Source organism: Gadus macrocephalus, chromosome 2 (assembly GCF_031168955.1).
Source record: "Gadus macrocephalus chromosome 2, ASM3116895v1".
Taxonomy (NCBI): domain Eukaryota; kingdom Metazoa; phylum Chordata; class Actinopteri; order Gadiformes; family Gadidae; genus Gadus; species Gadus macrocephalus.
Window position 1 is genome coordinate 14643338 of NC_082383.1, and position 27125 is coordinate 14670462.

The following is a 27125-nucleotide window of genomic DNA, read 5'->3' on the forward strand; positions in this document are numbered from 1 at the left end:
TTTTTCCTTTGCAAAAGTTAAGGATTTAAAGTGTGAGCATAAAAGTTCTGCTGTGAAAGGAGGTCAACAATATTTTGGTTCAGTCTTTTCCATTTGTATATATATTATTTGACATTACTTAAAAGAAAAATCCTGCACTTTTGGATTAATCTGTCACATTGTCCGGGGATGAAGAGACCACAAACATTTACCAAAGCAAACATTCTTTATTGTCCAAAACACATCATTAAAAGGAGTAGTAGTCGTCATAATGATTCAACACAGGAAACACAGACATGCAACAAGAGAACAGCGGCTTATTGGGGGTAATTACAAAGACACGAGATGGGGCCAACTGGAGGAGCGAGCTGCAGCCATGTAATTGTATTACAAACACTGTGGAAAAGGGTGAACAAAATAAAACTGACTTTACATTCTAACTTGAAATTACCAATCACATCTCAATTAAAACATTACATTTAACTTTACATGTATTTTAAAACTAAATGATACTGTCCGCCATGTTCTAGTGCCCCAGGTCTAAGAAAATAAGCACTTATCTTTAATATAGTGTGCATAAAAAATGGAAAGGGCCCTTATTGTACAGCCAGATTGGAGGTTCATGAGTCATACAAAATAATGTAACTTTGTGACATCAAACAGGACTGGCCAATTGGGAGGAGGCCACCAGAAAGAACTGACATTGGTAGTGATAAAGAGTAAATTAACCCGGTGGTATAATAGGTGCGCTTCAGAGACCTGGGTTACGTTCAACACATGCCATTGGAACCATTTTTTTTTATTAATCATACAAGGCGACAGCATCTCGCCAAACCAGCTTAAACATTGAAAATTCTGATAAACATTAATATCTTAGGTTTTCTACTTGACAAATTGTTTATCACAGCTACCTAAAGATAGAAGATAACGTCTTCAGTTGAAAAATAAAAACAATGTAACCACAGTTCGAAAAAGGTTGAAACGTTTCCATGACTTGAGAATATCCCAGGTGATGCTAAATAAGTACAGTCATCACTAGCCGCGTTTATGGACACATCTGATCCGCATCGATTTCTATGCGGCATAGAAAATGATCATATATACGCCTCATTCGGAATACAATTATCTGTTCGGCATAGAATTCTATGCCGAATAGAAGAAGTGGTGTAGTCCGTTTTAATCGACATGTACACACTTATTCCGAATAGATTGGGGTTTAACTTAGAGTAGCTGCAGTAGTTCGCAATTGGTCCACTGAGCTCCGTCTGTACTTTTATGCACACCGAACTTGACCGCTGTCAAGGAAAGTGGATTTATTGCCTGATTCACGTCTTTCTTACCACTCCGTAAGTAGTCCGTAAGCGTTTCAGGTTGCTAAGCGACGGGACATGGGTGTTTATTAATGACGTGTTCGCGTATCGTAGTGTCCTTGCGCGTCCGAGATAACTGTAAATGAGTAGGCTACTACTAGTACTTTTGCAGGCTGAACGTTAAAATACTTAACGAACTACTGCAGCTGCAGTAGTTCGCAATTGGACCTTCGAGGAGACAAATGTCCTCTTGGAGGAGGGGGTAAATATAAAGATTGGACGAGAAATTGACGTAGCTTTGCTGTCCTCCTTCATAATTGAAGGCGCAGGCAGAGAAAAGCTCTCTCCTGCTGTGCTTACATTAAAAATCGAATTCACAATGCCAAATAGTGATAAGACGTCCATTATGTCGCCGCCGGTCCAGAGATGCGTCTGGTGTGCGCGAGAGACATAACGGACACTTTTGTTACTGCCATGTATACAGTACATTCAGATCACATTTTAGGAACAGATCTATTCCGCATAGAAATCTATGCGGATCAGATGTGCCATGTAAACGCGGCTAGTGTGTAGCGATCGCATAAATGAGGATTGGAATGAAGTGTGTTTGTAAAACGCAATTCCATCGGCCTTCCTGGGACAGTTCTGCCGATCAGCAGAAGTAAGAGGTGAACTAGGACATTCCTTCAAATGGACCACAGTGGTTAACGTTTCTCCCAATGTCATAAGAAAATAGCCATAACTACCTGAACAGAGCTCAACCACAAATTAACCAGCATTTGGTTTTATTGTAGAATATCTCCAAACATTGAGCACCAATATAATGTTACACTGAAGTATTTAAAGGTTTAACCAAAAGGATGAAATGCTAATAACGACTCCCCGTCTCCATATCTGTACCTGTTGCAGAGTGGCCACCTTGTCTTAAACAGAACTACATCACTACCATGAGGTTTTGGTTCAATTGTTGTTTTTAATAGTACTTGTGATAATCCATGAAGCTGCATAGCAGCATCATGTCTAGTCTACCTTCATAAAAAGGCGTTTGTTTGTAATATTATTTAAATACTGGAAAGCTATGAGGCACAACAGCTTGTTGATAAGTGGGTTCCCTTGTGTGATCATGTTTGAGTTCAAAAGAGACCAGACTGCTGGTCCATCAGGCTGAAGCTCACAGGTCAACAGTAGGTACAAATCCACCCCTGCACGAACCTCAGCAGGAGCAGATGTTACTCTGTTCACCAAGTTCGCCACAATAATTTGTTGAATACTAATGCACTACAAGAAGTATGACCAACAGTAAACTTTTGAATATGACCTCAAATGGGTTGTTCCCACTCCGGGAAGGAAGGTAAAGGAAACTATATACATGACATGAAACCACACTTCTGTAAGTTTTCCCTTTAAAAAATTGTTGATACATGAATCAGTCGAGGGGGAGGGAGGGAGAACCATCAGTTGAATGCTTTTCTGTACTTGATCAGATACTCGGGTAGGTAAAAAGCAACCGTCCCGTCAACATGTGGACATCATTATGGATCGTATGTCAATGTGCCCCGTAGCTCAATATTAACCACGCAACAGCTTGAACGAATGCACTTCCATGAAAAGCCACTATAAAGAGCAGATATGGCAGTGTTGTGGTTTAGTCATTTGTCCCTCGAGCACATGAAATTTTCAGATTAAGTATTGTGTGAGGAAAGCAGTGGCTAGGGTTCAGGCCCTGTAGTTCTTCCATTTCAAAATCAGGTAGATATTGATGCCTCAAAAACAGATTCTCCGGTTAAAAGTGTCGTTACCAACCATGATGCAAATTAATGCTTATGTGCAGTTTCTAAAAAGGAGGACTCTTCTCATGTGCAGGGGGGGGGGGGGGGTGAGAGGACAGAAAATGTTTTACGAGTTGTCAATGTGTGCAAACCGTACCTTGGGAGGAGAGCATTTTTACATCGTTGATTAAAAGACGGACTGGAGATACCTCCGGCCCTCTCCCTCCTTTTGGCCTGCCCCCGCCCCTCTCTAGTCCTTTTTCTCCTCCTCCTTCTTCTCCTCCTCCTCGGCGGGGTAGGAGTGCCAGGTGAGGCGCTCCTCGTAGAAGGAGATCACGACCTGCGGACACTTGACGTTGGCCTCCTTGGCCGGGACGAGGTCCGCCTCGTCAGAGTTCTTCCTGTTCAGGGGCAAACAGGGGGTGTCCCAGAGTCAAGCCAAGTTCATTGCATAGCCTATAAGTCACAATGGAAACTCCCTGCATCAAAACAAGGAAACCTTGAGATGGAACACGGAAGGGGGAGCCCTCCAGCCAGGGTGGTGAATCATAGGTGTGGAATGGACATATACTTATATAAACATACATAAATGGCAGTTAGAAGGGGAGGAAATGAGAAGAAATGAGAAGTATGTGTTAGGGTTGGCCGATATCCAAGAAACGGCCGATCGACGATGTTGCAAGCAAAACATCGTGATGGCCGATGGCAATGGCGGGGTCGGGGATGTTGTTACGTATTTTATTATTTTTTAGTTTAGTTTTAATTTCATTAGGGGTCCAAGCCAACAGGTTGGATCCCTATTGTTTTTGTAAGGATTTGTATTATTCCCAGCTAGAAGTGGTACCACAGCCCAAACCGTAAATGGTGCACACACGCAAATTGCATGACTAGATCCAGGTCCGTGAGGTGACGGCAGACGACAAAATCCAGACACGCCAGCCACTAGGTGGCGCTATACCAAGGAATACGCGTTTGGGGCTATAACTCCCACACCGAACCTCCCACAGTCAAAAACTTGTACCCACATATGCACTGGAGTCTGCTGCATCTTTTGGCCTAGGCCACGCCCATTTGCGTCTATCAATATTTTTCGCAAAATCGCGAAAACCGCAAAACTGATTTTTCCCTACTCCTCCCACATTTCTTGACCAATCAACACCAAACTTTGCACAAGACATCTTCAGACGCACACGCAGAGAAATCCTCGAACACTTTTTTGATCCGACCTTTTCCGACGAAACGGTAGCGTTTTGAATATTGGTTTATTAGCTAAATTAGACGTGGAAAATAAAAAATCCAAAAAAACATCGGATCGAGTCCAAATTCTACACACATGTTGGTGCTAACCTTAATGACGCTCGATAAAAATTTCGGACAATTTCGCCGTTAGGGGGCGCAATAAACGAGGAAATTGTATATCTTCTACAAAATTTCGCCGCGAAAACGCTACACTGACTTCTCGCTACTCCTACCACTGTCAAATCCTTTGTATCCACAGGTTCAGGGTAGCGTTTTGAACACATGCTTCGCGTTGTGCCGGCGAAATGCACATTTCTTGTCGCGTTGTGCCGGCGAAATGCACACTTCTTGGACCCCTGCATAACTGCTTGCAGTTCTAGTTATTATAACAAATACTTTGAATACTACTATTATTATGTTATTTAAAAAAAAAGAAAAGGGAAAGGAAGTTTGTCATTGACGAGCGGGAGGCGTCAGAGGATACGCAACTCACAGCTGACTTGAAGCGCGTCATCCTGGAGAAGATGGAAGGGAAATATGACAATGATGCCACCCAGAAGATGACACGCAAAGCAAAACGGCTTGACCCACGATACAGAGGGGACCACATGAAGCCACCTGAGCTTAGTAATTTAAAAAAACAGAACTGGTAGCCGAGATGGCGGCGGCAGCAGAAGCAAGACGCTCAAGTCCGACACAGTGTTCCGATATATACATACTTCCATGACTACACTTAAACGAAGTACACTATGCACACTCAATAAGTGCGCCAATTTTCAGATGTCAGTGTTGTTCCAAATCGAATACTCCGTGGTGCACTAACCGGAAATTACGATCACGACTGCCGCCGTGGCTCCCCCCCCGCAATAAACATCCCACTCTTAACGGTGAACTCTTTACGCCTAGCAGCTATAAAAAGCTATAAAATCTACAAAATGGCTATTAATGCAGGCTATGTGGAAAATGCGCCGACTTTGGCTCAGCCAGGCTCCGCCCTCTTCGGCTACGTAGCTAAGATGGCTGCCGTCGAGTACGAAAAGTGTACATCGCCAAACACTTGACGATTTGACCGTCCTTTCAGTACACTTATTTTCGCCCGATCTGAATCGGAACGCCCTACGTACTCAAACTTAGGCTAGTAAATACGGATAGTATGGATATTGTACCACGGCCCGCACAAGTGAGAGAGGAAGAGGAATCCGGTGCTGGCACCGCACCCAAGAAGAAGAAAAGCTCACTTGGCAGCCTTCTTGGGAAAAGATCAGCTACAGCCGCCACTCTAAATAACCAGGGACGGTTTCCGCTCATGGCCAGTGGGGTGTTCCACAAAGCCGGTTTTATCACATAACCGGGTAAGTTAACCCAGGGTTTGCTGTAACCCTAGGTTTTCCGTTCCAAAAGGATCACGGTATGTTAGTCGCTATAGAAACATATGCTCTGAATCAAACCTGGTCGGAGCAGGTTTCACGCAGGTTAAGTTTGAAACTAGAGCTGTCAGTTAAACGTGTTATTAACAGCGTTAACGCAAACCAATTTTAACGGCGTAAAAAAAAATGATTGCTCGATTAACGCAATTCTTTTATTTAAAAAAAATAAAAACTTTTTTCTTTTTTTTTTCTTTGGCTCAAAACAAAGAAGCAATAGCCTGACTGCTATGTTCAAATGACATTTGTTCAAAGCAGTCATTTAATTGCACTATAGGCTCTTTTTTTGTATCGTCCTGTTTTGATCAGTATATGCCAATGTTATCAATAAAAAATCATTTGCACAAGGCAAGCCGATGCACTTCATCATGTTGATAAGAGAATTAAAATGAGAAGAATTATGGGACAAAGAAATCAAGGGATATTTAGCATAGAAAAATAATTTGCAATTAATCGCGAGTTAACTATGACATTAATGCGATTAATCACGATTAAATATTTTAATCGCTTGACAGCTCTATTTGAAACATAACCCGGTTTTGGGTATTTAAACCTGCGTTCACCGCAGATTTCATGTGTTCACAATGGCATGCCCTTTTGATGAGAGAACTGCTGATATCGGAGCGCAAATTATACGTACAATCCACCGGGAGCGATTGATAAGACCACGGCTGGACATCTTGGCATATCAAATGACTTTTTGCTGGAGTGGAGAGATAGGCCTATAGATTCTCGTGCAAATCTTAAATACATTTAAATAGCCTTACATAGCCAACACTACCAATCGAGGACCTGCCTCAGTTCACTCCAGACTATTTGCGTAGCCCTCTGTTTTTTGGAAATGGTCGTTTTATCTAGGCTATAATGTTGGAGATGCTGAGAACATCTCAGTCCTTTCAGATGACCCATCCAAGATTTGTATCGGCCTCCTATCATACAAAGAGCAATATTGTCTGAGTACTATGCCGAGAGGCACTTACAACACAAAGTATAAAATAGTCCTAACGGACTTGCATCCACTGGAGAATGTTTGATCGTTACACGCACTAATCCATCTTGATCTGTGAAGTTGATGAATTGTCACTTTTAGGTTTTCTACCCAGTTACCAAAAAAAGAAACATTTGGAATAGTATGCGCTGTGGCAAGCCCATGGTTTGCATGTGTTACTTTGAAGGCAAAAAAAAAATCTAAAATACAAGAAAACACAAAAACACAACAACCAGTGGGGTATGGCCCCTGACTCTCTGAGGAGGTAGGTACCTCCAGGTACCCCCTCCATGCCAGGGCGCCCTGAATTTATGTTTATTAACAGCTCCTCCACCGGGGTCAAGACAATTTGAGGGCCAGATCAAGTCTGCCGACTGTCGGCCTTTTCACGATTGGCTTAAAAAAATGGCTTACTTAAATTTATACCAATACGATGGTGGGAAAAGCTTACCAGTTTGTATGTTTTTTATACTTCATTTTTATACTTGATCCGCTGACCGCTTGGAAGCCATCGGAGTACATATTTTTTTAGAAGGGGTTATGTGGTAGGATCTTTAAGAATGCTTAACTGGGATATTTATATATTCATGGCTCAAATATTAAGGATCATGCTTTTGACGTGTAACTAACGCATTTACGCGGTCAGCGATCCACTGCCAGGCTTTGGTTCTCCGGGTTGCAGAGGCTTTAGCGTTCCCTTTTCTTGTGATAATGTCCTTCTCCTCGTCATAGCTCTCCAGGAGAACCTGAAGTTCCATTTCATTGAAATAAGCGGCCCGTTTCGCCATTTCGATCAGTGTTTCGATGATCCATACATCACGTCTTTTTAGGTTTGGCGTGGACGCGCACAACCCTGTGTTAACCAACCCCGAGTTGATTGAACTAATGCATAACCGCTGCTGTGGAACCAAAAACTCTGGGTTAGTCGGCAAGGGGTAAATCAACCTAGAGTTCAGCGTTAACTTCAGCGTTAAACCTCAGTTTGTGGAACACCCCTCGGGCTTGCACGTAAATATTTATGTATTTGTGCTACCAGCGCTCCATCTGAACGCGTGTTCAGCACTGCCAGTAGTGTTGCTACCCCACTCCGCAGTTTGTAAAATCCAGAAAAATTGAACATTTTGGTGATTCTGGCCAGAAACCTTGACATTTAAATGCGTTTGATTTCTTGACACTGTCATTTTGCATTAGCACTTGTACTTTAGTTTATCAGGGCATGTAAATAGTTTTTAACTTTGTTCCTTATTATTGGTTGGAGTGTTAGATTAGCCTAATTATAATTTTGAATTGTAGTGTTTAGTATTATTCGTTTCGTTCGTTAATAGATAATTGCATATAATTCGCTTTGCATTTCTCACGCAGTACTTTAACTACAGTGTAACTTTGTTTTGAATGTTTTTGCCCTGAGTTACCTTTATTCATTCTAAATGATTATAATTTTCCTAGACATGAAATATAACGTCTATAAATTATTTAAGATAGGCGTAGCACTTTGCTTCATGTTTGATACACAAAGTTTTCCGACTCGTTCAAAGGAGAGTTCGCTCAGTATTTAAGTTTTAATTCGAAGTTTCCCAATACAAGATGTACAATGACAGGTGCGAACGAGGTAGATTACTATGTTTCCCTTGCAACAAAATTAGTTGTCATAGTTACATAGTGTGATTGAATGAACTGTATGTAGTAAGAGTAGCCGCCCGGGGGGGGGGGCTACTCTTATGCCGCTTTTCCACTGCATGGTACCAGCTCGACACGACTCGACACGACTCGACTCAGCTCGCATTTTTTGCGTTTCCACCGCGGTACCATGGTATCTGGTACCTGAAGTGGCTGCTTTTTCTAGTACCTACTCGCTCTAGGTTCCAAGCGAGCTGAGCCGATGCTAAAAGGTGACGTCGGCAGACGGCCGGCGACTGATTGGCCAGAGAGTGTGACGAAGTCACGAGAGCGACATGGCAACCATGCTGGTAACATCCATAGCAGCGCCGCAGCCAACATGTTCCACTTCTCCAACTTCTTCAACATGCCAGCTAATAATAGTAATGCGATCGATGTCCTCCATTGTTGTTATGTGGGTTCTGTCCATGTGTGGGTTGCGTATGTGTTGTTTGCGTCGCGTACACAAATACGTCACGGCCCTTTCGCGCAGCCGACCCCGCCCACGTCCAGGAGGTACTATTTGCGGTGGAAAAGCACCCGTGCTGCTACCGTGTCGAGTCGTGTCGAGTCGTGCCGAGTCGAGCTACATGTGCGGTGGAAAAGCGGCATTAGTAGCCCCCCATTGCAACGGACATCGGCGATGGACATCCCATCGGCGATGGACATCCCATCGGCGATGGCTGTCAGGCATCGCCGATGGACAATGGCATCGTCCATCGGACCAACCCTTGTATATGTTGGTGTGGTTCTTTCCAACCCGTCATCCTGGAATATATTCAAAGGCCGTGTTGCAGGGTTTATTTTCCAACGTATTTGTGCAATTTTCTTATTGGTAATAAAGATTTAAGACAAGTTACTTATTGTATTTAATGTAGAGCTGTCAAGCGATTAAAATATTTAATCGTGATTAATCGCATTAATGTCATAGTTAACTCACGATTAATCGCAAATTATTTTTCTATGCTAAATATCCCTTTATTTTTTTGTCCCATAATTCTTCTCATTTTAATTCTCTTATCAACATGGTCAAGTGCATCGGCTTGCCTTGTGCAAATGATTTTTTATTGATAACAACATTGGCATATACTGATCAAAACAGGACGATACAAAAAAAGAGCCTATAGTGCAATTAAACGACTGCTTTGAACAAATGTCATTTGAACATAGCAGTCAGGCTACGGCTTCTTTGTTTTGAGCCAAAGAAATATATATACCGTATTTTCCGGACTATACGTCGCTCCCGAGTATAAGTCGCATCAGTCAAAAAATGCTCCATGACGAGGAAAAAAACATATATACGTCGCATCGGTGTATAAGTCGCATTTATTTTTAAACATTTAAACAAGAACGTTTAGTCTGGAGAGACTGAATGAAATTGCAATAGCAATATAGGTGTGTCGGTCCCTCGTAGTTCTGAGAGTATACCGAATTCAGTGACACCGGGATTCCACCGGACGCGTATGCGCCGCGGTCAGATGCCTTCACAAGTCCAGCGGAGGGCTCAAGTTTTCGCCGGCCAAGTCATGCGCTGTGATATGTGTGACAGCTATGTTGCACAAAATTGCAGCTAAGGCTGGGGTAGCTTTGGTTGAACCGGAGGATATAATTTATTCGGTGGTGCAGTAGGCTTGCAGCGTTCAGTTATAGGCCTAATGAATGACAGTGCCCTCTTGCGGCCGAGGATTATGTACGCACAATTTTGGCATATAAGTCGCTTCGAAATTTAAGTCGCAGGGCAAGCCAAACTACAAAAAAACCGCGACTTATAGTCCGGAAAATACGGTATATATATTTTTTTTTTAATAAAACAATTGCGTTAATCGCGCGTTAAATTTTTTAACGCCGTTAAAATTGGTTTGCGTTAACGCCGTTAATAACGCGTTTAACTGACGGCTCTAATTTAATGTTGTTAGGTATCACAAAACGGAATGTAATACGGAAAAAGTAGGTACTATTTTAGCGGTTTACTATTTGATTCTCATTACCCCGGGAATGCATTGCATGACGTCACGTTGGGGAGACACGGACCGAAGCCGCATTGAGACCCTTGAGAGCAGAGACTAGTAAGAGTGTTCAGCAGATTATACAGATAAATACATATATATTATCTGTAGTAAATATATGCTACACGTGAACCTCCTAACGGAATATTGATGGCGCAATTTGATTGGTGCGCTATCTCGGGATATTGGGCAATATCCCATGATTGACATCTCAAACTCGATATTGTTTTCATCGCAAAATGTCCACTAATAACAAATAAACCTTCGCTATCGGGGGCTATTCCCCACTATTCACTTCGCCTTTGCCGAATAGTTGTTGATTAATAGCCTAGATAGATAGCCTAGTCAAGTCTTTATTAGTACCAAACTACACAAATCGTCGGGAATTCATTTAGGTGATTCGGCTCACACAGTATAGCCTACAAGACCACACGGAACAAGGGAGACAACAAGTCTGACTGGACATACAAAAAAATACAACACATTAAAACTATACACATGCGTTGATAGACAGATAAAGATATTTAAATATGTTCTATTATTTGCCTTGCGGAGCCAGCCACACAGCCTGTGTGCGGATGCAAATTAGCCATGTGCGCCTAACACAAGAAGTAATGAGGTCATACTAAAAACGGATAGCAAGCGAAAGCTAAACCAGACTATCAATCACATACTTTGGGTCCATTCTAACTTATGGTAAGAGGCTAGTCTTTAAATCTTTGCAGTGACTGAATGTTGATAAAACTGATTGTTTTGCATAAGATGAGTGTGTGCGACTTTGCATGCTTCCTTTCCGGCTTCGGCATACTGCATGGTTATGAAGGCCTTGTGGTTAGTTGTGGTCTTAGTGAAGCAGCCTAGCCTTGGAGTTGGATAAGTTGGAGTGATTGTGTACGGGCGTGCGAGAGTGAGAGAGAGCACACCCGCCGTGGTGATGTTTGGCTTGTTGTGGGCTGTCTGTCAGTATCCCATGGTCCTTGCACCATTTTTAAAGGGGACTTATTATACCACCAGGTGTGAGTGTGATTAGCCTTACAAGCCGTTTCGAAAATCGGCCTAATATGACATCACTAGTGGGTGTGTCCACCTAGATCTGTGCTGGATAGATGAGCAATGTTTACTTCAGTCCACTGGGTAGGCTGGTAGATAGATCTATCCAGCACAGATCTAGGTGGACACACCCACTAGTTAGGGCTGGGCGATATATCGATATTTAAAATATATCGATATTTTTTCAAACGCGATATGAAACGAGACCATATCGTCAATATCGATATAATTTAATTTGCGTTGAAATTACAACACATTTGTTCCAAATAACACCAGTTTCGAACCGTGCCTGCTGCCTGCTATTTCGTAACTCTGCTTACGTCTCTCCCGCTCTGCCTCCGGCTCACACACAGCCTCTGCCTGCCCCCCCCGCCCCCCTCCACTGACTCACGTCACTTTTTGAAACATGAGCCGTGTTCGAAATCGTTCACTATTTATTGGGTATTTTAAGTGCACTATATTGTGCATGAAATTAACCACTGAGAATTCGAACACCACTACAAAATGGCGAGCACCCTATATAGTGCACTATATCCGTGATCGGGAACGATTTCGAACACAGCTATGGAGTCCGCCTGCGCATGCAGCTTGCAGCTCCGAGGAGCTTGTTTGCAAGCGAAAGACCAACAGCTCCATAGTATGAAAATGGTTTGGATATAAGTTGTCTGACGAATTACAAAATCACGTAATTTGTGGAGTGTGGTTAAAAACTGTCGCAACCAAAGGGTTGCAATTCTGTCCATTATATTCCGGAGGTGTACACAGCTTTTGGCCGTGATATTATATATTATGTTCTCAAATACGAGGTGGAGGCAGTGTCTAGTCCACGGTTTATTCAACCAAGCTCCTCCCCTTACTCTGCCTGGCCCGCCCAGAGACGTTGGCCCGCCAATGAGACACGACCGTGCGAGCGCCACATGTGTGTGTGTGTGTGTGTGTGTGTGAACACACACACAAGTGTTTCTTGTCGGTTCTTTGACGTCTCTTGTATTTCCACAACGAGACTGTATTGGGGGTTATCTGAGCCATGGTTGAGAAGGAATTGGGGGAAAGAAACTTTGGCTTTGACTCGCTGAAGTACATGAACTGCGACATGCCTCCCGTGTGTTCTAGAATATTTACAGAACACGGCTAAAGGCTATGCGCCTCGCCATTGCGATACATCCACTGTAAACAGCGCATGGTACCGTGGCTGCACGGCAGAATTTCGGGAACGTCTTTGAATACTGTGTTAGTTGCCCACTAATACCTATATTAAAGAATACATAAAATAGCATGTCATGTCCGCCCCCCCCCCCCCACGCAGTCGTTACGGTTCATAATATTTGAGGCGCACAAAGCTTTTGGCCGTGATGTTATATATTATAATGTTCTCTAATACGAGGCGGAGGCAGTGTCTAGTCCACGGTTTATTCAACCATCAAACTGTTTTCAATTCCGAACGGTAGAAATAGTAATATCAAATCTGCGCACGGAGCGCGCCGCACCCCCCCCCCCCCCCCCCCCCGCCTTCGACAAATATCGATATCGTATATATATATATTCTGCTTGAAGATATCGAGACATGACTTTTGGTCCATATCGCCCAGCCCTACCACTAGTGATGTCATATTAAGGCAGATTTTCGAAACGGCTTGCAAGGCTAATCACACTCACACCTGGTGGTATAATAAGTCCCCTTTAAAGGTCCCATGACATGCTATTTTATGTATTCTTTAATATTGGTATTAGTGGGCAACTAACACAGTATTCAAAGACGTTCCCTAAATTCAGCCGTGGTGCAGAGTTACAGCCACTCCGAGCCAGTCGCACATTGAGCTTCCCCCAAATGCGCTGTTTCGGTGGGCGTGTCAAGGAGGAGGGTGGGGGTGTGGCCCTGAGCAGCTTGCAGCCACCATGCGCTCTGTTTACAGTGGATGTATCGCAATGGCGAGCCGCACACAGCCTTTAGCCGTGTTCTGTAAATATTCTAGAACACACGGGAGTCCTGGAGCTCTATATCTAAATATTATCATATAGCCTACACAGATATCTATATCATATAATATATATTATCACGGCCAAAAGCTGTGTGAGCCGATATTATGAATCTCAAACGACCGCGTTGGGTTCTCCGACGTTCCTGGTTCTTCAACGTCCACATCAATGTGAATACACACACTGTAACGCAAGTGTTTCTTGTCGGTTCTTTGACGTGTCTTGTATTTCCACAACGAGACTGTCGTGGGGGTTATCTGAGCCATGGTTGAGAAGGAATTGGGGGAAAGGAACTTTGATTTGACTCGCTGAAGTACATGAACTGCGACATGCCGCCGGTTGCCGCGAGGCACCATCGCCCGGCAGCGGGCAGCCGGCAGCAGGCAGCGCGCGGTTCAGTCGACTTCAGGTTGATGTGAAAGTGGAAGAACCAGAGACGTCGCAGAACCTGACAAAGTCGTTTGTGATTCATAATATTGTCTGGAGGCGCACACAATATGTTATATGATATAGATATCTATGTATATGATATTATTTAGATATAGAGCTCCAGGACTGTAACGCAAGTGTTGTACACTTCCTTGTTCTTTGGATAACCGTTCTGCTGTTGGTGTGACGTCGGACTCTCGTATCTGGTATTTCTACAACGAGACTCGTATTGGGGGTTATCTCAGCCAAGGTTGAGAATGAATTGGGGGAAGGAACTTTGGCTTTGACTCCCTCAAGAACATGAACCACGACAAGGAGGAGAAAGGGATCTTTGCCGGGCAGCGCTTATGCACCTCCGCCTCCGGCGGTGGTCCCTCAGCGGGGCTCAAGCGGGAGACCTTCGCCGCCAACAATCCCTTTCTCCTCCATGTCGTGGTTCATGTTCTTGAGGGAGTCAAAGCCAAAGTTCCTTCCCCCCCAATTCATTCTCAACCTTGGCTGAGATAACCCCCAATACGAGTCTCGTTGTAGAAATACCAGATACGAGAGTCTGTTATGCGCCATCACACCAATAGCAGAACGGTTATCCAAACAACAAGGAAGTGTACAACACTTGCGTTACAGTCCTGGAGCTCTATAACTAAATAATATCATATAATACATAGATATCTATATCATATAACATATTGTGTGCGCCTCCAGACGATATTATGAATCACAAACGACTTTGTCGGGTTCTGCGACGTCTCTGGTTCTTCCACATCAACCTAAAGTCGACTGAACCGCGCGCTGCCTGCGGCCGGCTGCCCGCTGCCGGGCGATGGTGCCTCGCGGCAACCGGCGGCATGTCGCAGTTCATGTACTTCAGCGAGTCAAACCAAAGTTCCTTTCCCCCCAATTCCTTCTCAACCATGGCTTAGATAACCCCCACGACAGTCTCGTTGTGGAAATACAAGACACGTCAAAGAACCGACAAGAAACACTTGCGTTACAGTGTACACACACACACACACACACACACACACACACACACACACACACACACGTCTCATTGGCGGGCCAACGTCTCTGGGCGGGCCAGGCAGAGTAAGGGGAGGAGCTGAGATTCCTCATGACGTCTCTGGGCGGGCCAGGCAGAGTAAGGGGAGGAGCTGAGATTCCTCATGACGTCATGAGCACAGATTTCCAAATCAGCGCGCTTGAGCCTCCGTTTTTTCAAAGGCGAGCAGAACAGCTAGTGCTCGTTTTACACCAAACGCAAGTTTTAGCCACTGGGGGACCATAGGCAGGCTAGGGGAACTCATATTTATGTTAGAAAACCTCATAAATTGAGATTTTCATGTCATGGGACCTTTAAAGTCAAATTTAAGACTTTTTACGACTTTTTAAGACCAACACATTTAAGACCCAAAAAATGTCTGAAAAATTATTTGATAGAAAAGGTGTGTATAATTGAGTCACTTATACACATCAACCGTAGCCGTAGTACTAGCAGTAGTAGTACTCTTGCCAAGTTATCTTGGTAGCGCGCGGACACGACGATACGCAAACACATTAACCCACCCGTGTCACCCAAAGTCACCCATGACCCGTCGCTTAGCAACCGGACACACTGGGGTTGATATGTTACCGGACTACTGTAACTACTACGGAGTGATAACAAAGACGTGAATCAGGCAATAAATCCACCGTCCTTGACAGCGGTCAAGTTTGGAGTGCGTAGTGGACCAAATGCGAACTACTGCAGCTTTCCTAAGTTAAACCCCAAACTAATCGGAATAAGTGTATGCATGTCGATTATAGCAGACTACACCCCCTCTTCTGTAGCCGAATAGAATTATATTACGAACGGATAATTGTATTCCGATTGAGGCGTATTATATTATCCTTTTCTATTCCGATTGAGCTGTTCTTCCACATCTATGCGGATCAGATGTGTCCATGTAAACACGGCTGACAGTGAACACACACACACACACACGCACGCACACTTTGAAGCCGAACTTCCTCATTCGAATATAATGCGAATATCAAAAAATAAATCAAAATTCTAACGAATATTAGGCAGCCCTTAATATTCGAACCCGTTATGGCAGGCCAAGAGGGAGAGCGTCGGAGAACCCGACGCAGTCTACTCATAATATTGTAATGACCACGGAAGAGGCATTGAATGAAGTATTGATTAGACAGCGATTTATTAGATACCTAATAACAGGGTTTCCCCAGGTTTGATCAACCCAAATTTAAGACTTTTTTTTTGACTTTTTTTAAGACCACTTCAATGAAAATTAAGACCTACATCGCACCCATTAAGCGGTCGTAAAACGCGGTCGTGCATATGTCATTCATGTTTTTTTGGAACATATGAAACATTCATGTCAATACATTAATGAATGTGCCAAAGGATAAGTGTGCACTCACCAATCAAAGAGCCAAACTGAGGGCCTAACTCAAAGCCTAGAGGCCTGATGTCTCTTAAGACCATGTACCCAGAAATGATAAAAGATTAAAAAAACAATACACAAAGTGATGGTGTGAAAGTGTAGCTGTATTTTTGGTTTAAATATCAAACTTTCAACACACAATATAAAATATAAACAAACACTCTTTTCAAATTGCTGTAGTTTCTCAGCATTCAAATTTCCTCAACCATTTCAATGAATCCACCACTTGCCTCGTTTACCTCTTTTACTAACTCCTTCGTAATGTATGGAGCCAGCCCTAACCCTAACCCGTCCACAGACATGGTGACTAATGTATGATAGTAAGCATCATTGGCCCCTAACACTAATATTCGGAAACAACACTGCCTCAAAAGGATATTGGCCTAAGCAACACCAGTAGAGGCTATACTTTTCCCTGAACTTTTAAACGTTGCAAACGTGCAAAAACATAATTATATATTTATGTGGCATTCAGTCCAATGCTTAAAATATATCTGTGGCATTCAGTAGGCCAATGCTGTGGTAAAGTGTGTAAAGTATGACCAAGTGTTTCTTTCTGTTCAATCGATAGAACTTTATCAATCCCCTGTAGGAGAAATTTGTTAATGTTTGTCCCTATAAAACAATAATGGCAAAAAAACATGACGGTAACTCTTAAGTCAAACCGTCCAATCTGAAGGCTCTACTTACCCACTCCCCCTCCTCACTTCCAGCAATGCAAAGCGAACAGAACTGAAGTGGGGAGGGCGTAGCGTAGTTTGTGACCGACCCAGAGGAACGCAGCGCAAATTCAATGTGAACATGTATGAGGCTTTAATAAAATCCCGGACGATTTTGAAATTCCGCCCTGACGCATTTTTTTTTTTAAAGTGTCTCAAAAAAGAGGGCATGTCCGGGCAAAAGAGGACGTCTGGTCACCCTTCGTAAGGGGAACCCATTTGATTCCTACCTGTTCACTGTTAAATAGTGGCGCAAGTTGGTGGGCGCTATCCTGGTAAGTTCTCTGCGTGAGAAATACGAAGTGTGGCGTGTGAGCGTGTGCATGGGTCGAATTGCGTGTGTCTCACGCCGAATGCGTGAGACTTTAGAGCCCTGCTTCCCCATGATGTGGCGTCTCCCCTCGACTGATTATGTTTGTTGAGATTGCCGGCGCGAAAACCCAAAGTATTGTTCGCGCATGCTCCAATAAATGAGACATTCTCTGACGTTACGCAAAACCCCGATACGCAAAACGCCCCCCATTTTCCCCTTGTGTTACAGTCCGGTTGACTACGAAAACATATCCTAGTAGGAAAAAAAAAAAAAAATTAAGACTTGGGTAACGCAATTTAAGACTTTTTAAGGCCTTAATTTAGGAACATGAAATTTAAGATTTTTTTTTTACTTTTAAGACCCCGCGGCTACCCTGAATAAACTGTCGGAACACGCAGGACCGGTAACCATAGCAACGCCGGTAAACAAACCCCGCAAAGCCCAATCCAGGTCTTACTGAAGGAATTTAATGGTCAAAATATTATTAATAAATATTCGAATATATTCGAATATGAATATTAATAAACAAACTTCGAATATGATTTTTGGGAAAAAGCCAAAGCCCGTCACACAATTTCATTAATTTACTGTTTGGAATACTTAGATTAAAATGATCCAGCATGAACTGTGATCCATAGTACCGCGATAAGACATGGCTGTCGGTGTCGTCCGTGGGCCAGTATCTCACATGGATATCCATCTGTTTGCTTTTGGTGGTTTTGTTCACTCATCGAACATGAGGACGTACCGTTTATCGTTTACGCTGCGTGACAGCTCTCTTTTTATGAAAGATGCGATCCCGTATTTGGCAAGATAGGCCGTTTTGTTTTCACCGCAGGTGAACGACTTCGCAAACTCAGAATCTGGGAACATAGCAGCCAAGACGTTACTAATGTCCTCGTTCGATTTGAAGGAATTATGTCTGCTCACCGTGTGGAGAACCCACAATACCTCCGCCTTCTGGGTTTCTGGTGACGACACAAAGCCGGTTAACGCCGTCTGATGTGAAGTACTAGCCACGGATGCTGAACTTTTCAGTCCACTTCTTTCAAATAATACGGGCATCGGTGTAGTCCCGCTAGCTGCCACAGACTATCGGATATATTTCTGCGACCTCATGTGGGACTCAAGAGCTTTTGCTCCCATGGTCCCTAGTATGAATGCCTTTCGGGATAAACGACACCTTGCCTCGTAGTCAGCTGCCTTCTCCAACCACCCCCGAAACGTATCCTCCTCAAACCATTTCTCATTGAATTTGCACTGTCCCATCCTGAAAGTATCGCAAGTTGGCCTAATGATGTCAACCGTCACTAGCTAAAAGTAGCGCCAGCAAGTTAGCCAACAGACGCAGCTGCAGGCTGCAGATGCAACCGGCCCCCCGATGACTGATGTCAACGTTAACGCAACGTAAAACTCCTGAAAATGCCGTAATTAAAAGACGCACTAGGTGATTTGTTGTGCGCGACAATTTCCCCTAGTCTTAAAAAACCCTCTGCAAAATTTAATACCTAGAGCAAATTTACAGTAAATTTATGACAATTTATGGCCTTAATTTTACACAAAAAAAATTAAGACTTTTTAAGACTTTTTAAGGACCCGCAGGAACCATGTATCCGCCGGGTTGGACGATGTGCTTTTTGTATGTGTTCAATGTAAATCTGTCTGGTCGTATTTGCGGTAGATTGATGGATAAATAATGTCACACAACGATCGGTTATACTTGCAGGCACTCATTTGCAAGTGCACTGATTGCATGTCCGATAGGCCAAGTTAGCCTATAGCTAGCATTATGCCTTCTATTTCTAGATCTTCTGACTAAGTTTACTGGTACTTACGGCATAATCGCTGTCACTTGATATAAAGAAAACGTTGACTTTCACACAGTGCCATTCACTGACGGTAAAAATAAATAAAAGTATCGTTATTGTATGCACTGCTGTTCATTGACTAGCTCCAGCGCTCGCTGCGGCGTTGCTAAATGATAGCAACTCATTCTCCTCTGACCATGCATCCACTTATGTTTGTATCCAAGAATGATTTAGTAAAGGAAACTTTGATTATGAAAATTAACTAAATTTGTTTGACTAAAAGGCATGTTACAAACATGCCTTTTTATTCAAGCATATTGATTTTTTTTTGTTTTATGTGCAGCATTAAATGTGGATAATCTGTACAATATTTTACCTCCTGGTTCAAGAGGACATTGGCTGTCAGAATTCTAAAAAGGAGGACTCTTCTCAAATCTCAAAGCTTCCACGCAAAAGTAGTTCAAATATAGTTAAAAGAGTGTGTAGAAGATGTCTGAAACCGTGCACACTCACCACTTCATGAGGAACATTAGCTCTCCGCTGGAATCTGTCGCCCCAATAATCCTCTCTGGCTGCAGTGCGCGACCAAAGCCCCTGGCCTTCTCAGTCTGGAGGGAAAGGACAGGACAATAGTGGATGAAATACATTGACACATCTACATTTCAGGGATTTAAAAGCCCAACCTCTTCAGACCTTTGCGGAGGTCTTCATGCTGGAGACAAAACAATTACTCCCTTTTCTTTCATCTATTTACCAGAGATATTTTTTAATCAATGATGCGTTACGTGACTGTTTCATGTCTTTTATAAATCAGTTGACGCATCTTGCACAACAGACGCATGCAAGTAGTTTTTGCACATTGGGGTTCGATCCAGAATCACATGACTATCTGATGATGCATATTCTTGACGAAAACATCTTGTTCAATCCCCAAGTCCTTTGTCCCAAATATAACAAAGCCAAAGCAGGCATGAAAACAGGTTGGGGCTGAAATATTGAGAGTAACACAAGGGCAGCTGGTTACCCAGACCTCCTTGGGGAGCCTGTCTGCATGCCCCAACCACCCCAGGAATAGTGTTCTAAAGGCTCATAAAGAATGATTCATTTTAAGAAAAATCGGTTGCTATTCACCAGCTATTAGAATGACAGGAGAATCTACATTCAATTGATGTATACTAGGGCTGTAACGATACACCAACTCACGATTCGGTTTGCATCACGATTTTCGACCTACGGTTCGATACATCCCACGATTTTTTTAAATAGCATTTTATTTAAACATTTAGATAATAATTAACTTGATGTAACATTTAACGAATTTTCTCCGCCGCTGCAATAAAAATCCTTCTAATTTTTTTTTTACGTAGCTCCTTTTAGAAAATGTACAGCGCGTAACGTCAATTGCGCAGCACGCGGCACATCGTCATGTAACCAACATCTAAGAAGAAAAATACAGTGTGACAGTGTGTGACAGTTGTTGGCAGTAGGCTACCCTACACGGTTGCAAAGTTACATTGATTCTAGCAGTAGCGAGTGAAGCGGAAGATCGAAGAAAGAAGGAAAGAGAGACAGACAGACAGAGAGAGAGAGAGGCAGACAGAGAGAGAGAGAAAGTAAGTTGCTAAAATGTGTCGCTACATGACCACCAGTGTTAAAAACCCTCTGAGCCTCATTCATTTTACTGTATCTATAAACCGCAACCTCCGTGCCGTTTTTCCTCTAGTAGTGTGTGTGTGTGTGTGTGTGTGTGTGTAGGCCTATGTGTGTGTGTGCATGTTGTCGCTCTTTTTGGGATCACTCATAGCCTTTACAGGAGCTTATATCCAGTCAGGAATTTATAGCCTAGGTATTTTCGGGAACTTTGAAAAATGAATCCATACTGTTAGATCCGATGTTGTTCTTTATTGCCATATAAAATCAGTTTTCATCGCGTATTTTAGTTAGGGATTTATGCTAATCGCCTGTAAGCATGTGGTCATTAGCATAAATGCAGGGAAAAAACTTCTTAGGGTTAGGGTTAGGGCTAATGACCACATGCTTCTTAAGGACTTCTTAAAAGATCATGAATAGTTTCTATTATGTATGACTTATATTTATTTTATAATTTTCTCATCACTTTTTGACTCCCAAGACTAAGAAGAAGTGTTTTAAGCAATAACAAGCTTATCATCGCTCTCTTGTCCTCTTCCCCTGACTCTCACAAAGGAGCTGAGCTCACCTGAGGTCTATTTGTAGTGCTAAGGCTCACACTGATTGGTATTCAATTAGCTTTATTTTTTATGTGTGCGAGTCTGTGTTCTTTTCAAATTTTAGTTAGGTTTATAATTTAAAAAGATGTGTTTGGCCCATTGTTGCAGGAGATTTCATTTTTGAACAAAGTGACTTATGTAAAAAACAGTTATGCTTTGGGCATAGCAACCATGTTTAGTGTTTAAGCATTAGGCAAAAATCAGTAAATAAATTGTGCAAATTATATTTGCGTTGTGGCATTTTTTGTTTAAATATTACTATACAAAAATTTAAAAATCTGTAAATGAAGACACAAAAGGCAAAGTTACAACACCAATAATTCCATCTACAGTAATACACAGGACTGTTTGAATAGGATTTAAGTGCATATTCTCCTCTCAAAGTGCACCAGATTCATGCATTCCAATGTAAAGGGTACAAAAAAAATTCGGGCGGGGGGGCATGCCCCCGGACCCCCCCTAGAGGGATCGTGGACCACACCACCGCTGCTGAAAAAAATCCTGCGGGAAACACTGGAAAGAATACTATTAAAGTATAGCTAAATAAATAAATAACCAAAGATAGGTAGGCAAAAACCCTCAACAAGTTTGGTTGGTTTAGTCAAATATCCTATTAGCGCTTCTTATTAGGCTATGTAGCTTAAATAATGACATAATCAGGCCGTATAGAATGCAACACGTTTAATAGCCTAACTTTCAATAGATGGAAAAAAACTGAACATCTAACATGAACGTCGCAATAACGAGGCATGTGTTACGAGTAGCGTGTGTGCATGAGAATGGCAGTGTGCGTATGTGTGTGTGTGAGTGACGTCAGCGAGTGAGTGGACGAGCGAGGAGAGCGAGCGGTAGCGTGTGTGTCTATTGAAGAAGCTAACGAGTCCGGTAGAATAAAGTATCCATCCTGTCAATAATCGGTTCATTCCGACCTATAGGCAGACAAACTGCCGGTCAAATCACACAAAACAAGAGACAGGGATCACACAGGCTAGATCACAAGCAGATACATTTTCTGTCGGCGCCACTAACGCATGCCGTGGGCACAAAGCAAATGAAATGGATCCATTTCTGTGTGGCGCGTTCCGTGCCGTGTGCAGGCACGCCAGAATTCAAAAAGTTAAGAGATGGCGGTTAAAGCAAAGCGCAGCGAAGAATTTTAATACTTTAAAGAATTAGGAGATCATAAGGTGAAATGTAAAATATGCCAAGCGAAATCGAGCTACCAGAAAGTACTATGCGGCAACATATGCTCCTGAAACACAACGGTGAGTTCGGGAAAGCAGACCCCCAGCAACCAAGTGTGTCGGCTATTTTCACCGCCGCAAGACGCAGCTTTAATCCCGGCCGTGTAGAGAAGATCACAACGCTGAGTATTTCCATAGTCCATTTGCTGCCGTTTTATTTGCAGCTTTAAATTATTTGCAATGGTTAGGCTACTTGCTTCGTTTTTTTTTTTTTTAAACTGTTACAGGCCTTGGTTCGACGTGATTTAAATTGTGAGACGCATATTTATTTTTGTAAGGAAAAAGTGTTTTGAACGTTTGCAAAAATAAATACTCTGATAACTCTGACTGTTTTGATGGAGAATAAGCATTACAGGTTTGGTTGGTAATATTGCCGTTCATCATCAGGCCTATTCCTGCTGCAGATGCGTTGCATTCTAAAAATATTCGATTAAACGAGTACTCGATTGATCCTCGAGGAATTCCTTCGATCACTCGAGTTTGGAATTTACTACTCGTGCCCATCCCTACTCCCAAGCAAACCCGAGTGCGGTTTGATTGCAGTGAGAATAATGCAATACGGACTGATCGCCTACAGTCACATATTCGTCTATGAGTTTGTGTCAGGGCAGCACAACACAGATTTCTCTCATCCACACATTTTAGAACAAAATGTGCCTATCACAGTTGGAATACTGCTACAACAACCAGAGACTCACGACAACCTTAACGACCCATCCATATCAGTGTTAATTTTGTCAGCTATTTTAGATTTAGTCTTAGTCTTTTGACGAAAATGCTTAGTATATTTAGTCACATTTTAGTCATTGTTTTCCTTTGTAGTTTTAGTCGACGAAAAGTCCTTACATTTTAGTCAACTTTTAGTCATTACTTTTAGTCAAAATGTTCTCTTTTTAAACTAGTTCAATTAGGCTAACCCTATATAGGCTATATGGACACCTGCTAAGTTGTTCCACTCAAATAGAGTACTAAAGTGAAAACGTTACGTTGTCCTGGCAACCGGATTTTCAGTTCTAAACTACCGGACGAGAGATGGTGTTCTCCATTGCTTCCAATGTGTTTCTTTCAAAATTAAAATAAATCAATTTCAAGAGGTGAAAATCACTACCAATCGAAAAATGTCTAATCTATTCTCAATATTACTTACATCATTGGTAAAGCAAACTCACAAATCAATTCGCAAAAGATTGTTCCTTTTCTATAAAAGGTTTGTGTGGCATAGGATTTCCCCTTGTTAATTTGGTTTGTGTAGAACCGAAAATCTGTTGCTCTCGAAACGTGACGTCACACTTTAGTACTCTTGTCTGTTCAGCCTTCAAAACGATAGCTGGTAAATTGTGAAAAATGCATTAAACTCTAATCAGAAAACGCGGTTATATGCTATAAACTAGGGATGCAAACAATTAATCGATTAATTGTCGATAAGAGATTACTCGATATAAATGACTTGCAATTAATCACGTTTTTAACCCGTAATTCCCCACCAGTCCACGTGAGGGCGCGCTTGACGCCAGACGTACACGCGGGAACACAAGCGAAGCAGGACAAGACAAACGAAAAGCGGGACACTGACACGATGAAGAGGGCAAAACGGAGTGCAGTATGGAGCCACTTTAAGTTGGTTAATGACGACAAAGACGCCAAATGCACAATATGTGGAAGTATTTTAAAGTACAACAACTCCACGACTTCGTTGAATAACCACCTAAATGTGTCACATTCAGCCGTGCTACAAGCAGCGAGTGGTTCTCAATCTCAGCCTACAATCACCAGTGTTGGGACGAAGGGTATGTGACTCCACAAAAGCAGAGGGCATTACCCAGCGGATCTGTAACATGATTTCTACAGACCTGCTGCCGATAAATGTTGACGGACAGGGATTTCGAGAGGTAATAAAGTACATCGAGCCAGGGTACAATATCCCCTCTAGAACAACCATAACCACCCGCGTGGAAGCAAGCTACGCGAGGAAGAAGGCTGAGTTGAAAATAGGGATGTTTTTGTTTTGTTTTACGAAGACACACCTCTATCATCAGGCAGCCTCTATTTTAGGTTGACTAGAGCTACGACAGTTCAGTCCTGGTTTTTGTTACTAATGTTATTGTGATATTGTCCCATTTCCCAGTTTAAGGGGGATTATAAATGCTGCCAATAGTCCACATGTGACACCTTATTTACTTTTCAGAATTTATTTTATTATGCTGCTAAGAGACAGTGCACTAATTTATTTTCATGTTAATGTTCCAATGTAATATTTTGATTTTGGTTGATTTGGTTTGTTATGCTACCAAAATGAATAAATCTTTGATTAAGGAATATGATATGCATTTTTTTCTTTATTATAAGGAAGATAGCATTTTATGTTACGTATACTGTAGATAGAACCTATTCAGAAGGAAATTCAGCTTCTCAGAAGAATTGCCGCTTATCAAGTAATCGATCGATAAAAAGAAACAACTATCGATTAATGAATTACTCGATAATTTGCATCCCTACTATAAACCCTATAGTATCTTGGGTATAAAGGCTGGGACGAATTTCAAAGTCCACCTTATGTTGAAGTATAGACCGTGGCGATTCCCATTGAAACGAATAGCGGTGATTTTCTTCAAAACGAGAGCCGGTAAATTGTGAAAAATGAATTAAACTGTAATCAGACAACGCGGTTATATGTTATAGACCCTAGTATCTGTGGAGTAAAAGCTGGGAAGAATTTCGAATCATGTACAATGCATAAAGTTAGCTCATAGCTGAGTGGACTATACCTCCCGTTGCCAAGTCGTAGCTAAGGTCCTACAGGAGGAGTGAACAGTTGCATAAGAACCTTACGGGAGTGTACTGATTGGAAAATATTGTGCATTTTGAATGTCCAAATAGCACACCACTAACATTTTCGTCCTGTCTCGTCAAAGAAAACAAAATGACATTTCGTCATATTTTTTATTATGACAGATCTATTTTTAGCTCGTCAATGTCTCGTTGTTGACGAACATTTTTCGTCATATTTTTCGTTAACGAAATTAACACTGATCCATACAACTGCCAAATTTACTATTTTTTTCTTTGTTGCGCAGATGTATTAAAAGAATAGATGCATCGTGTTCTTTTTCCCCCCCCCCCCCCCCTCACCTCCTCCTTCTTCTTCTTGCTCCCCTTCTCCTCAGTGTCCGGAGAGGTCTCGCTGGTTGCTTTCCTCTTGCCCTCCTTCTTCTTCTCCTCCTTCTCCTTCAGCTTCTGCATGAACTCTGCGATCAGGTCAGGGCAATCCAGGTTGTCCTCTGGCTCCCATGTGTTGTCCTCGCTGGACACAAACACAGAGAGACGGGTGGGAAAGAAGTGTGAGTAGCCAGATCATCCATCCACTGTGTGATGGTACAGTACAGGAGCACCAAGGTGCACCTTTATTAAGGACATAGAGCCCAGACTCTTCACAGGATGGAATGCTCAGGATATGCCTTCGATAAGAGTTGTTGTACAAAAAGTTCTTCAAATTTCATAATACTTCCGTGAAGTTGATGCCTATATCTGAGCTTTGAGGTTGAAACCAGACCATACCAGCCACAACTTGCATCCGGTATGTCACTTATTCGTGAGAGGTTAATTTCAGAAACTGAGATAAGCTTTATAATGGCATTGCAGTCAACAGTTCCTGTATCATCAAGCGATGTGAGCTGCAAGACACACACAGTAGAATCTGGATTTGATCCTTTTTTCGACAAACATCCACCATGCTAACGTTTCCCTGCATACACACATTTTTGGAATTAAGCATAGATCAAGGGGAGGGCGCAACAATGTTCCCATGAGACGCAACCATCACAATGGAACACGACGGACAGGGAATGTGCGTACGGAGTGACAAGGCGGGAGACGTGGTACTCACTCAGAGAAGCCCTTCCATTTCAGCAAGAATTCCACTTTCCCTTTGAAAATGCGACGCTCCAGGACTTTCTCCACGACATACTCCTCCTCTTCCTCCTCCTCCACCGCTGCTCCTGCAGCCGCCGCCGGTGTTGTTGTTGTTGTTTTTGTTGCCCCCTCAACCGGTGGTGGTGCAGCCGCCTCCGCTGTCGACACGGTGGCCGTCGCCGGAGCCGGTGCCGCCTCCGCCACCGCTGTTGCCGCTGGGGTCGCCGACGTCTCCTCCTCCACTGCCGCCACCACCTCCTCCACCACCTTCTTTCCCTTCTTTGATGCCGTGGTCGCCAGCTTGACCTCTAGAGATGCCGTGACTTATGAGAAAATGGGAAAAGAACAGTGTCAAAGTTGGCTTCATGATCATAAGGGGGGGGGGGGGGGGTTGCAGACTTTGTGCCCAGTCATGTAAACCAAAAGTGAGTTTTAAGAGACGAAATTGCCCAGATGAACTAATCCCCCAAAAAAATTGGGGGAGGGTGGAAGGGTAGTGAAGCAGTTTATTAAGGCTTCATATAAAAAAGGAGTTTCCCAGTAAATTAGGACAAATAAAACCTTCCATGCCCTGGACCCACTTTCCAGATGCAACTATTGATATGTTCAAAC

The 27125-nt window shown here is 42.8% G+C and overlaps 1 protein-coding gene and 1 long non-coding RNA gene across 2 annotated transcripts; both read right to left on the minus strand.

Annotated features, from left to right (window-relative positions):
- Nucleotides 1-186: 186 nt before the first annotated feature.
- Nucleotides 187-27081, minus strand: cbx1a (chromobox homolog 1a (HP1 beta homolog Drosophila)). Its single transcript, XM_060075368.1, has 5 exons — nucleotides 27075-27081; nucleotides 26488-26836; nucleotides 25734-25905; nucleotides 19625-19719; nucleotides 187-3459 (listed from the first exon to the last, which is right to left on the minus strand). The coding sequence occupies exons 1-5, from the start codon at nucleotides 27079-27081 to the stop codon at nucleotides 3309-3311; spliced, it is 774 nt and encodes a 257-aa protein (XP_059931351.1). The 3' UTR covers nucleotides 187-3308.
- On the minus strand, nucleotides 5375-8106 carry LOC132450977 (uncharacterized). The gene is made up of 3 exons (XR_009523947.1): nucleotides 7703-8106; nucleotides 6255-7654; nucleotides 5375-5788 (listed from the first exon to the last, which is right to left on the minus strand). It is a non-coding gene; the product is annotated as an uncharacterized LOC132450977 (long non-coding RNA).
- Nucleotides 27082-27125: the final 44 nt, after the last annotated feature.

Bases quoted from the DNA above. Each gene is read 5' to 3' on its own strand.
- cbx1a (XM_060075368.1), bottom strand. The intron at 19,720-25,733 runs GTGAGGGGGGGG...CTTTCCCTCCAG, and splicing joins GCAAGAAGAAGAAGGAGGAG to ACTGAGAAGGCCAGGGGCTT. The intron at 3,460-19,624 runs GTGAGTGTGCAC...GCCCCTGAACAG, and splicing joins CTAATGTTCCTCATGAAGTG to GAAGAACTCTGACGAGGCGG.